Below are 13,527 nucleotides of genomic sequence, written 5' to 3' on the forward strand. Positions count from 1 at the left end.
TGGAGGGGAAGTGGGGTGGGGCAGAATAGGGATGTGACTCCACAGCTGGTCTAATTCAGGACGATCTGTGGCGTACCTTACACCAAAAATCTTACTAAAGAAATCGACTGGAGTAAAATCTGTGGTGAGGCATACAGAAGCGCACGCCACTAGTCAGATGCTCCAGATTCGTCACGAGGCACATGCCTCTTAATGAAAAGTTAGCACCTGATTCCATAATGCTCTCTCATCAAGGCCAAAGTTGTTCGTGCCGGTTTTGATGAATCGAGGCTTCAATGTGCCCACACCCTATGGCTATGTTCATGCAGCGCCCCAGAGTCCTGGTCGTTGCAGTATTGTTGCTCTTCCACAAGGGGGAGTGATGTTACGTCTGATGGCACTAAAGGAGTTCACCTGACCAGGTATCACAGTCACACATTACACTTCACACTCTGGCCACCAGGGGGAGCAAAAGTTTCTATGTATTAGGCCACTCCTCACACTCTGGTAAAACTGGGAGTCGGATAGGAAGTTAGGGAGAAGCTGACTGGGTTTTGCCCAGGTAACATCTAGTGACAGAGAGCATTGCTTGGGAAGATTTAGGGAGGTCCCTGTCAGTGGTGGGATCCTGACAGTGGCCTAGCACGAGACAGATCGTTACGGAGCCGCGCCTGCACCTCATTGCGGCGGCATCCTAAGAAAGGACACGAAGCGAAGTATATTGTGGAGAAGTGAGAAACGAGATCACAGCACAAAGGAGAAAGAACCAGAAGGAGTCGTGCCCTAAGATCGTGGCAACATCCTTCTGAGGCACGTAGCCGGCGGCCGGAACTCCGAGGAAGTAATAGACTCTATGCATTACTCTGAACTACGGCAGGGCAGTTAACTCTAGGTTGGCTGTCTCACCTTTACACCTAATGAAGACAGCGGAGGCAATTGTGGGAGAGGGGCGTCTCTAGGGTCCCTATAAAATAACTCCAGGCCTACCCCGTCATACAGGTGCGTCCTATCCAAACCATCTGGGGGACGGAGAGAAAGAACAGAAACATACACGACAGTTGTGAGGACTATCCCGTGGTGCTCAGCAGGGAGGTACTACAACACACAGGCGCTAGTAGGTAGGCACTGATTTCCACCTGCAAAGGGAACTCTGGATGTGCCTTCGGACCGGCCGGTCTCAGCCAGCCCTGTTAGCAGTGCTCTGGATTGCGGATGCCGAAGCCTTCAGTAAAGAGGTAAAGAGACTGCAACCCTGTGTTCTCGTCATTTACTGCGACCTACACCATTACCATCTACTCATCAAGGGAAGCCCTGGGGACACACTTCACCTGTGGGAAGTTACAACATCTAGCTGCCATTCCATCACCCCAGCGGACCCCTAGCAGCGTTAGTCACCCTGACCGAATACCACAGGTGGCATCACGAACACTTGACAAACACCGTCACCTACATCTTTAATTGGGCGCCCCTTAGCAGGGCCATGGACCGGGTCAGGCCACCGTGACATCCCCAGAACCGAGGGACCCGGTACCGAGTACCCCACTGCCCTGCGTCTGGGGGCCGCTCCATTCACATTGTGTTTTACCTTCACGTCAGTGGCTCTGTTGAGGCTTACATCTGCAAAACAGGCTTCATGTCTTTTGACTGTAATGATGCAGATGGACATCTGTATTCATCTATTGGAGGAGGTCTCCAAGACGTGGTTGACTTCTTCTTGGATGCCACCTCAAGTAGGCTTAAATGGCCAAAAATAATGTCCGACAGAGCACACGGTGACACTGTCTGTATCATTACAGTCAATAGCCCCCATCAGCACATACGCCCTGTTTTCCAGACCTTCAGGCGTAAGTCCCGAAGCAGCGACTGATGGGATGTGAACAGAGCCTTGGAGTTCAATAGTTAGTCCAGATCTTCCATCAGGAACAGCATTACACCTGTCAACAGCTCAGCTACAAAGTTATCAGGGCTCAGCAGCAATTTCAAAACAACTTTTGACATGAAACAAAATGCCAAATTTTTGAAGATGCGTGTTAGAGGTCAAGTTCCCGCCTCTGCACAGGGGGAATCTCGGGCCATCTCCGCTGTGGTCTCCCATTCTTCTCCTGCCGCAGTGGAGCCTGCTCAGCGGAGACGTCGGTCCCAGCGTCTCGCTCAGTCTGACTCTGAACAAAGAGTTACTGCTGCCTTTCCTGCTTCTGCCATTGAAGTCAGTGCTGGGCAGCGGCGAGCAGACACTTCTGGGACTAAGTCCTGCTTTTCTGAGCATGCCCAGAGTAAGATCTCTCAGTGGAGATCGAGGGTCACATGATCAGATACTGCAGCTAAGGCCATTGGTCCTTCAGGAAGGTCCTGTAGGTGCTCACGCTCTGTGGCAGCCTCTCATTGGTCCTTCTAGGAAGGTCCTCTACGTGCTGCAGCTATTTAAGGTTCGCATGACCGCACGGCCATGCGCTAGTATTGTTCTTTGTTAAGTGCTTTGCGCCAGTGTGGTCACGAGAGTATGTGTTCAGGGACCCGGCTGAAATAAGCCCCTAGAATGCTGGCACCTCCGGCGAGGAGTTTGTGTTTGTATGTATTCAGGGACCTGGCTGAAATAAGCCCCTAGAATGCTGGCACCTCCGGCAAGGAGTTTTGTGTGCATGTGTGACCACTGACTGCTCTCTGTTTGGGCAGTTAGCCTGTGCCTCTGTGAAGTCTAACAGGGCGCAGTGCTTTGCTTTCACGGCTACTCGATGAATTAACTGAGTTAGTCCATACCGCAAGCTAATTTGTGCACTTACCTCCTCAATATTCAGCCGACCTCTCTTACATTTCCCAGCTCTTGCTGTATATAGATGAACAAATAATGAAATACAAGAGGTGAGTAAGATCTTCATAAATCAATTTGACAAAATTGTGAATGATGGGTAGGAATCATTTGCAGGAATTATCTGTACATTAACGATATACCTTACCCACAAGTCTGAGCAGTAATCGACATTGCTATTGTATGTTCTGTTATTAGTTGACCCTAGTCGATTTGGACTAAATTCTAGAAATATTCAGATATGGATGCATGTAATGAGTTGGGTACGATGGGTCAACTTACCTCCCAAGCGCTCTTCTCTGTTCCACCTAACCTGCTGGAAGACCTGAGGGAGATTCAGAGAGGTATTGGGAGGATTTTACACCAAATATGCATTGTACAAAAGAGTGATTGAAGGATATTGATGACCTTAGATATTTTACCTGGGGTTCACAACTTTGTTTAATCGTTGGCTACATTTTCAATCTAAACCAATCCCAAAGTACACAAAAATATTTGAAGGGAACCTGTCGCCAGAAAATACATTATTAACCTGCAGATCTGGTTGTAATCTGCAGATTAATAGCATTACTAACCTACCCGGTGCACACACTTAGCTGAATGTTTCGGGGAGAAAAGGAACTTTATTCCAGGAGAGAAGATAAACTTTATTCCCCCTGCAGCATTCCAGTTTCCATCACATCCGCTGGTGCGGGTTTAGTCATGGGTATACATAGTGGTGGCTGTAACCGTGTCCTCGGCCTTGACTGACACTCACTCTGCATTGGAACCGACTGTAAGTCAGGGCCGGGGACAGGGTCACATCCGTCCTTCTATATACAGAGCGGTGACTAAACTAGTGCCGGGGCCACCCCTGTGACTAAAACCGGAATGCTGTAGGGGAATAAAGTTAATTTTCTCTCCGCATTGTTTGGCTATGTGCAGGCACCGGGCAGGTTAACAACACCGTTAACCTGCAGATTAATCCCATATCTGATGGTTAATAGCGAATTTCTAGTGGCGGGTTTAAAGGGATAATTGCATGAATAAATCACCAATAAACCAAGTTTTGAGAAGTATTTGGTGAGTTTCTGCTTAATTTCTGCTCCCAAGATGCAGTGTAAACATACTTGTACTAAGGTTTTGGAAAATACATTTTCCAAATACTCCTCAAAATTTGAAAGGTCCACGTTTTGAGGCGTTTTTAACATAGCCATGTATCATGTTATCTGACCAGTTTTGGATTACTTCTCATGTACAAGATCAGAACCAATGACAGTACAGGAACACATCACCAGAACCATAATCAGTACACGAGTCCAGAACCATCAGTACATGAATACAGTACCAGTAACATCATCAGTACATGAATGCAACACCATAACCACCATCAGAACATGAATTTTGTACCAGACCCACCATCATTTGCCAGCATATTTGGTGTCTTGTGCTCTGATTAGGTTTCAACATTATGTCATCTCCATTGTATAATGCACTTCATGACTTTGTGTGACACATTCAGCACAGACGCTGACAAATGTTTGGCTATGGAAGAATTTTAAGATGGCCTAGTAAAGACCACACTGAAGAAGACAATTTAGGGCTGGTGAGTATGAATGTTTTAACCTTTTTAAACTTTTGCAGGCTCTCTTGAATCCAGCAAAACATTGCTCAGCCAACATTGCTGTGTATTTCCAAGAGCCAAATCAAAAAATTTTGATTCTGACAAATTCAACTTTTTTTTGTAAATTTTAGACAACTAAACAAGTCAAATGTTTCTCTTCTCGAAAACGATTAGACAATTTGGCTAGGTTGGCTGCTAGGAAATCCTACGTAACCTGATCACATTGTACTTTTTATTGGAATGCGGACTACAATCATCTGTACCAAACATGAATGCTTCTTTTGAAGTCAGAGAAGTTTTTGGCCAAAACACTTGCAAAGGACAGCTCCATATGTGTGTGGCCAGCAGTTTAGGTCTTTACAAGGTCGCATGGCTGTCAATGACTGAAGAGGGGATTCATCACTTGTGTTGGCAAACCCTATTAAGTGTTTAGGTTCATTTCCTTGGGCGATCCAAAGGAAATTATCCTATTGGTTAAACTCTTCTCACACAAGGGAAACCTCAACAGCAATTAATTCCCTAATCATCCAGCCTCATAAAGATGTGACCAAATAAGTCCAAATTTTGGCCTACCTGAGGGTCCTACAGTAGACGACAAACAATAACTAATAGCTTGCTAAGGTCTTAAAATGTGGTTTGGTTCACCTGCTGTCTGTCTAGCTTCTGTCCATCTTCTGAGGTCATCAATGGCGAGTCACCCCGGGTGTCTCGTCCTTGTGGGGACTACGGAATAATGCCGATAAAAATCAGTCAATAAAAAAAGTTGAAGACTAAATGATTAGAAAGATCATGTAATTATTAATATCCCACCTGGGTGAAATTATTGGAAGATGCCGGTGTGCCGTCAAGTTCACTGTGAATAGTTAAAGGGAAAATAAATGTCAACTTTTTAGGAACTATTGGCTCAATAGGATCAGACTAGTGAACATATTTAAAGATTCTTTGCGAAACTCCCAATTTTAAATTCAGAGGCCGGTATGAACAATTCATTAATACAACACAGTATTCTAGAACAAAATGGAGGAGATGGATGAAAACCAGTCTACAAATTGTGCCTGAAGATACAACCAAAAGTTTCCTAAGTTAGGCTCCTCACATCATTCCCCAGATGATACATATTAAATAGTTCACACATGCATCAATTTTGGGAAACCTGACAACGGACCGGCCTTTAATCTAATGTTTATGGGGACAGACCAATAGTCCCCTGATGGCAGGGTGCATAGAAAAGAGGTCCACCTCTTCTGGACGTGTCTGAGCGTTTGCCTCCACTGGTAAAACCTTCTTAGCACTGACAAATAATTGAACCAAGTTGAATTAAGGCGAGTTTGGGAAGAAAGCTAACTAAGCAAGACAGATAATTTTAGCTAATTATTTAATAACTTTGAGAAGAGACTAACCGATTGCCTGGTAACCAAAGATCAAAGTAGGTTATTGTGAGAAGAAGCTTTGGCTTTACCTGTCTGGTAGTTGAGCCAGTTGTTCCATTTCATGCTGCAGGTGGTGGAAGAGCTCCTCTTTCTGGACATGTTTATGGCACAGAGGGCATAACAGAGGTAATGACAGAGGGCTTCTCTTATCTGCAAGGAATTTAGGAACATTTGTTAGAAAATTAACTTTTTACTTAGATGGAATAGAATGTATGAAAAGATGTCTAAAAGAAGAGAGAACTAATCGGCAATAGGTAAGTAATTAATTGTAGAGATAGATATATAATAGATAGATAGATATATAGATAGATAGATAGATAGATAGATAGATAGATAGATAGATAATAGATAGATAGATAGATAGATAGATAGATAGATAGATAGATAGATAGATGATAAATAGATAATAGATAGATAATAAATAGATAATAGATAGATGATAGATAGAAAATAGAAAGATGATAGATAGAAAATAGAAAGATGATAGATAGAAAATAGAAAGATGATAGATAGATAAAAGGTAGATAGATAATAAATAGATAAGATAGATAATAGATAAACAGCAAATAGATAATAGATAGATAATAGATTGATAGACAATAGATAGATAATAGATAGAAAATAGAAAGATAATAGGTAGATGATAGATAGATAATAGATAGATAGATAATAGATAAACACCTAATAGATAGATAGATTGATAGATAGATAGATAGATAGATAACAGATAGATATATAATAAATAGATAATAGATAGATGATAGATAGAAAATAGAAAGATGATAGATAGAAAATAGAAAGATGATAGATAGATAAAAGGTAGATAGATGATAAATAGATAAGATAGATAATAGATAAACAGCAAATAGATAATAGATAGATAGATTGATAGACAATAGATAGATAATAGATAGAAAATAGAAAGATAATAGGTAGATGATAGATAGATAATAGATAAACACCTAATACATAGATAGACAGATAGATTGATAGATAGATAGATAGATAGATAGATAGATAGATAACAGATAGATATATAATAAATAGATAATAGATAGATGATAGATAGATAGATAGATAATAGAGAGATAATAGATAGATGATAGATAAAAGATATAATAGATCATAATGTCTGTAAAGCGCTGTGGATTTAATAGTGCTATATAAATGAGTAAAATAAATTAAATAAATAATAGGTAGCTAGATAGCTAATAGACAGATAATAGATACTGTAGCTAATAGATAGATAATAGGTGGATAGATAATAGATATAAAATAGATATTAGATAGATAATAGATAGATAGATAGATGGATCGATCAATAACACAGGTCAACAAAAAAAAATTTTTTTTCTGGTGTCCAAAATATTTTAATGAATTTGGGGTATTTTTGGGGTGCTGATTCTGAATATGCTATGAGTTTTGCCAGATTGGCTCAAGTTTTTGAGATTTTTGGTATCTTATTTATAGCACTTGTTGGTAAATGCGACGCATCATCTCATTAATTTCTTTGGATTAGTACTTGAACTGAGCAGTTCTCAATATAGTTTTGTGTTAATTAGTGTTCTAAAAGTTTGTTCATAGCTTGATTTTTGCACTAACTTTATGTTGTTGTCTGTTTTCCAGTGAAAAGCATGAACTCATCAAGAAGAAGTTGTCTTAACGATCCAGACTCATTCTGTTACATTTGTGGTGAATACACACTGCCAAAACATAGAAGAAACATAACAGACTTCGTAAAAAAAGTGTATTTTGCCTATTTTGGGGTTATGCTTGGGGACCAAGACAAGTTTTGGGCACCACACATAGTGTGCAAAGCATGTATCGAATTATTACGAAAATGGAGCAAAGGACAAAGAAAAAGCTTCAAATTTGGTGTTCCAATGGTGTGGAGAGAGCCAAAAAATCATCATGATGACTGTTATTTCTGTGCAGTGCAAGTGCAAGGATTCAATAAGCATAAGAAACGAAAATGGGAGTAACATGGAATCTGCAAGAAGGCCTGTCCCTCATTGTGAAGATGTGCCTGTACCTGTGTTTACCATAAATAACAGTCATCATGATGATTTTTTGGCTCTCTCCACACCATTGGAACACCAAATTTGAAGCTTTTTCTTTGTCCTTTGCTCCATTTTCGTAATAATTCGATACATGCTTTGCACACTATGTGTGGTGCCCAAAACTTGTCTTGGTCCCCAAGCATAACCCCAAAATAGGCAAAATACACTTTTTTTACGAAGTCTGTTATGTTTCTTCTATGTTTTGGCAGTGTGTATTCACCACAAATGTAACAGAATGAGTCTGGATCGTTAAGACAACTTCTTCTTGATGAGTTCATGCTTTTCACTGGAAAACAGACAACAACATAAAGTTAGTGCAAAAATCAAGCTATGAACAAACTTTTAGAACACTAATTAACACAAAACTATATTGAGAACTGCTCAGTTCAAGTACTAATCCAAAGAAATTAATGAGATGATGCGTCGCATTTACCAACAAGTGCTATAAATAAGATACCAAAAATGTCAAAAACTTGAGCCAATCTGGCAAAACTGATGACATATTCAGAATCAGCACCCCAAAAATACCCTAAATTCGATGAAATATCTTTGGCACCAAAAATGCTGTTGACCAGTGTAATAGATAGATAGATGATAGATCAATAGATATAATAGATAGATAATGTGCTTTAGGAGTAACTATAACAGGGGTTGCAGTCGCACCCGGGACCTGGAGCCTAAAGTGTCATCAGGGACCATGTGCTTCAAGTTATGCCTCCAGTGGTCTTCTACTTGAAAGGTGAGACCCCATTAAACAAAACACGGCCCCTTCCTGCTGTAAAGAATAGGGGATCATTGATGATAACCTACATTTCCCATCGTCGGCTTCATTTTTGCAATGACTCCTTCAATGGTGATAGGACCCCACATATTATTAGGACTCAGGTAGCAATGATGCGGCCCGGACACTCATGTCCTCATGTGTCTGACGACTCTCATTTCGACCAGCGGACGCTCACTCCTGACTCCATAGATGTTAGCAGGGGACAAGGACCATAGAGAAAAGGCAGAAAATGCACCAACAAAAAATACTAATTGTCTGTGAAAACAGGAACATTCCTGAACACTGGGTGGGAAGGGGCGAGGGATGAAAGGCCGATGGGCCAGGCTGGGTAAGGTCATGTGTATGGGTCCGGCGTGACAATGCGCACGCAGTGGGAATAGCAGAGGGGCGCGCTCTTCTACGGCATGAGAAAGCCGCCTCCATCTCCATAGTGTCCTGGGAGGACAATGGACTGTGTGACAGATAGACTGGGGATAAATCGTCCCTGTACAATGGGGTGAGGGTCTCTGTGTGAGGCCGGGACTATTGTCATGGAGGACAGGCTGAGTAATGATGTCTCACCACACACACTGATTCAGCGTGAATTGCTCATTTTCCGCCTAGCTGGAGGTTGTATTCACAGAATCACCTAACACCCTGTCTATACCCCCAGCCCCATCCTCCCCGCTATTAGTGTCAGGAGCAATTAGCACTGCATGGGGGGTATGACCTCTCCTGACATCGGACCCCAACCCTGAAAACATCCCACTCCTATCGTGCAAACACAGCATCCATCCATCTATAACTATAGTATCTGCTAGTTTTCTATCAGGTCCATTATCACCGCATGTAAAAGTCCAACTAGATAAGATCTAGCTAAAAATATGTGAACAGAAAGATAAATAGGTAATAATAACCCCCCCCAAAAAAAAATAAAAATAAAATAAATACACACTAGTAAAAGTGGCCAGCAAGTGTGAGCAGGTGCAAGCTGCCATGACTGCATAATACACAAACAAGAGAATACCGCCACCTCTGTAAGTGCTGGGATGTTTAAACATTGAATAGATGACATGAAAAGTAATATACTTATAAAATAGCAAAGTCAGGGTATGTGTCCACGTTCAGGATTGCATCAGGATTTGGTCAGGATTTTTCATCAGTTTTTGTAAGCCAAAATCAGGAGTAGAACAATTAGAGGAAAAGTATAATAGAAACATCTGCTCCACTTCTGCATTTATCACCCACTCCTGGTTTTGGCTTACAAATACTGATGAAAAATCCTGACCAAATCCTGATGCAATCCTGAACGTGGACACATACCCTTATGGTCTAAGTACCTTCATTTTATGAGAGCCCATCAGCCACAACAAGCCAAACTTTTCTCTGGTAGGACCATAAATGTAATATTTATCAAACACGTCTCTCTGGGGCTAAATGCAACCCACAAATAATATAAAAAATAATAACTAAAGGTGCACAAATTGGCCAATTCATGGGTGATGTAAGTTTTTAGTTCGGGAGAGGCATGGTAGAAAAATATTAGATCTAGAAGGTCCTATTGCAGAAACGTCACCTTGTTGTGGCTGGTGGGTACACATTAATTAGCCAACTTGTGTGCTAAGTACCTTCATTTTAAAAGTATAGTCTATATGACAATAATGTAGTATAGAGTGGCTTGCAAAAGTGTTCACCCCTTGGCTTTTTACCTATTTTTTAAGATTACAACCTGTTTTTAAATATTTTTGTATTTTTGCTCTCACACCATTAAGCAAAAGGCACCACTAACCAAAACACAAAGAAGACCAATGAGATCTCCAAACAAGTCAGGGACAAATTTGTTGAGAAGTAGAAGTCAGGGTTAGGTTATTAAAAATATCCCAATCTCTGATGATCCCCCAGAGCATCATCAAATTCATTATCGTCAAATGGAAAGAACATTGTACCACCACAAACCTGCCAAGAGAGGGCGCCCACCAAAACTCTCAGCCCTGGCAAAGAGGGCATTAATCAGAGAGGCGACACAGAGACCAAAGTTAACCCTGAAGGAGCTGCAGAGTTCCCAAGCAGAGACTGGAGTATCTGTCCATATGACCAAAATAAGCTGTGCACTCCATAGAGGTGGCCTTTATGGAAGAGTGGGACGAAAAAAAAGCCTTTACCTACACACAAAAATTGTAAGGCTCTTTTTGAGTTTGTCAAAAGGCATGTGGGATACTCCCCAAATGTATGGAGGAAGGTGCTGTGGTCAGATGAGACCAAAATTGAACTTTGTGGTCACCAAGGTAAACGCTACATCTGACACCAAACCAACACAGCTCATCACTCCAAGAACACCATCCCCACAGTGAGACATGGTGGTGGCAGCATCATGCTGTGTGGATATTTTTCAACAGCATGGACAGGGAAAATGGTCCGAGTAAAGGGCAAGATGGATGGTGCAAAATACAGGGATATTCTTGAGCAAAACCTGTTTCAGTCTGTCAGTGATGTGAGACTGGGACGGAGGTTCACCTTCCAACAACACAGTGACCCAAAGCATACTGCTAAAGCAACACTCAAGTGGTTTAAGGGGAAATGTGTAAAAGTTTTGGAATGGCCTAGTCAATACCCAGATCTTAATCCAATGGACAATCTGTGGTCAGACTTCAAGACTGCTGTTCACCAGAGGAAACCATCTAACTTGAAGGAACTAGAGCAGTTTTGCGTTGATGAATGGGCAAAAATCTCAGTGGCAAGATGTGGAAAGCTCATAGAGACTAATCCAGAGCGATTTGTAGCTGTAATTGCAGAAAAAAAGAGGCTCTACAAAGTACTGACTTTAGGGGGTGAATAGTTATACACACTGAAGTTTTCAGTTATTTTGTCCCATTTGTTGTTTTCTTCCCAATAAAAAAAAAAAAAAAAAAGTTCACTTGTAGGCATGTTCTTTACATGAACTGATGCAAACCTTAAAAAAAGTGAAATTCCAAGTTGTGAGGTAGCAAAACACAAAAATGCCGAGGGGGTGAATACTTTTGCATGCCACCGTATATGAATATAGTCTATATGGTAGTAATGCAGTAAATAAGAACAGTCTTTATGGCAGTAATGCGGTATATAAATATAATCTATATGGCAGTAATGCCGTATACAAGTATTATTATTATTATACATTTTTATAGCGCCATTTATTCCATGGCAGCTTTACATGTGAAAAGGGGCAAATATAGACTAGTACAATAAACATGAGTAAAAACAAGGCACTAACAGGTACAGAAGGAGGGAGGACCCTGCCCGCGAGGGCTCACAGTCTACAGGGGACGGGTGAGGATACAGTAGGAGACGGAGAGGGTAGAGATGGTCATAATCTATATGGCAGTAATGTAGTATATAAGTATAGTCTATAAGGCAGTACTGCAGTATATACACTGTGTTCCAAATTATTCTGCACAAAGAGTTTAGGAGTGATAAGGTTAGAATTTTTCTGTTTGTCATTTAAACTCATTGATGGTGATGTGTGTCAGGGCTCTTTATATCACTGAAAGCAATTGCAGATACCTGTGCACATTAGTTTGGCCGGTGTGTCCAAATAAAGGCAAGACTACTTAAGAAGGCTGTTCCACATTATTAAGCAGCCTACATTTTTTGCCAAAATGGGAAAGAAAAAGGATGTGTCGGCTGCTGAGAAGCAACAAATTGTGGAGTATTTAGGTCAAGGCATGACTACAATCAACATTGCCAAGACACTTCATCGTGATCATCGCACAATCAAGAAGTATGTAGCTGATTCCCAGCACACACCTGTGCGTGCTGATAAGGAAAAATTGAGGACTCTTTCCAACAGGCAATTGCGTAAGGTTAAAAGAGCAGCTGCAAAAATGCCTTGTCATAGCAGCAGACAAGTTTTTGAAGCTGCTCGTGCCTCCAACGTCCCCAGAACAACAAGATGCAGGGTCCTTCAGAGGTGCGTAATGCAGCGCCCCAGAGTCCTGGTCGTTGCAGTACTGATGCTCCGCCGCTAAGGGGAGTGATGGTACTTCTGATGGCACTGAAGGAGTTCACCTGACCAGGTATCACAGGCACCAATACACTTCACAGTCTGGCGTCCAGAGGGAGCTAAGGGCGCTATGTATTAGGCCACTCCTCACAATCTGGTAAAACTGGGGGCTGGATAGGAAGTTAGGGAGAAAGCTGACTGGGTTGGAACCAAGCAACATCCTGTGGCAGAGGGTGTTGCAGGGGAAGATTCAGGGGGGTCCCTGTCAGGGGTGGGATCCTGACAGAGGCCTAGCGAACAGAAAAGAACGTTAAGGAACCGCGCCTGTACTATATCGCGGCGGTATCTCAAGAAAGGACAAGAAGCGAGGTTTATTGTGGAGAAGTGAGAAACGAGATCACAGCAATAAGGAGAAAACACCAATAGGAGTCGTGCTGTAAGATCGAGGCAACATACTATTGAGGCGCGTAGCCGGTGGCCAGAACGCCGAGGAAGTATTAGGCTCCAAGCAATACTTCAAACAGAAGCAGGACAGTTGATTTTAGGTTGGCTGTCTCACCAAAATCACCTAAGAAGACATAGGGGGCAACTGTGGGAGAGGGGCGACACTAGGGTCCCGGAAGAACTCCAGGCCTTCCCGTCATACGGGTGCGTCCTACCCATATCATCTGGAGGACGGAGAAGAACATCAGAACAGACATAAGTTGTGGGAAATAACATCAGAAACAGACACAACAGTTGTGAGGACTATCCCTTGGTGCTCAGCAGGGAAGTACTACAACACACAGGCGCTAGAAGGTAGGCACAGATTTCCACCTGCAAAGGGAACTCTGGAGGTGCCATCGGACCGGCCGGTCTCTTGCAGCCCTGTTAACCGTACTCTGGATTGAGGACCTTGAAGCCTTCA

At 42.1% G+C, this 13,527-nt stretch overlaps 1 protein-coding gene across 1 annotated transcript in view; it reads right to left on the reverse strand.

The window, feature by feature from the left end:
* The window catches only part of LOC143773282 (E3 ubiquitin-protein ligase Rnf220-like), a 71,652-nt gene that overhangs the window by 35,432 nt on the left and 22,693 nt on the right, over window positions 1-13,527 (reverse strand). The window contains exons 3-7 of the mRNA XM_077260767.1: window positions 5,848-5,968; window positions 5,199-5,241; window positions 5,034-5,111; window positions 3,068-3,110; window positions 2,760-2,803 (exon numbers count right to left, since the gene is read on the reverse strand). Of these exons, the coding sequence (XP_077116882.1) occupies window positions 2,760-2,803; window positions 3,068-3,110; window positions 5,034-5,111; window positions 5,199-5,241; window positions 5,848-5,968 (329 nt within the window). The remainder of the gene's footprint in view (window positions 1-2,759; window positions 2,804-3,067; window positions 3,111-5,033; window positions 5,112-5,198; window positions 5,242-5,847; window positions 5,969-13,527) is intronic.

Source organism: Ranitomeya variabilis, chromosome 5 (assembly GCF_051348905.1).
Source record: "Ranitomeya variabilis isolate aRanVar5 chromosome 5, aRanVar5.hap1, whole genome shotgun sequence".
Lineage (NCBI taxonomy): Eukaryota > Metazoa > Chordata > Amphibia > Anura > Dendrobatidae > Ranitomeya > Ranitomeya variabilis.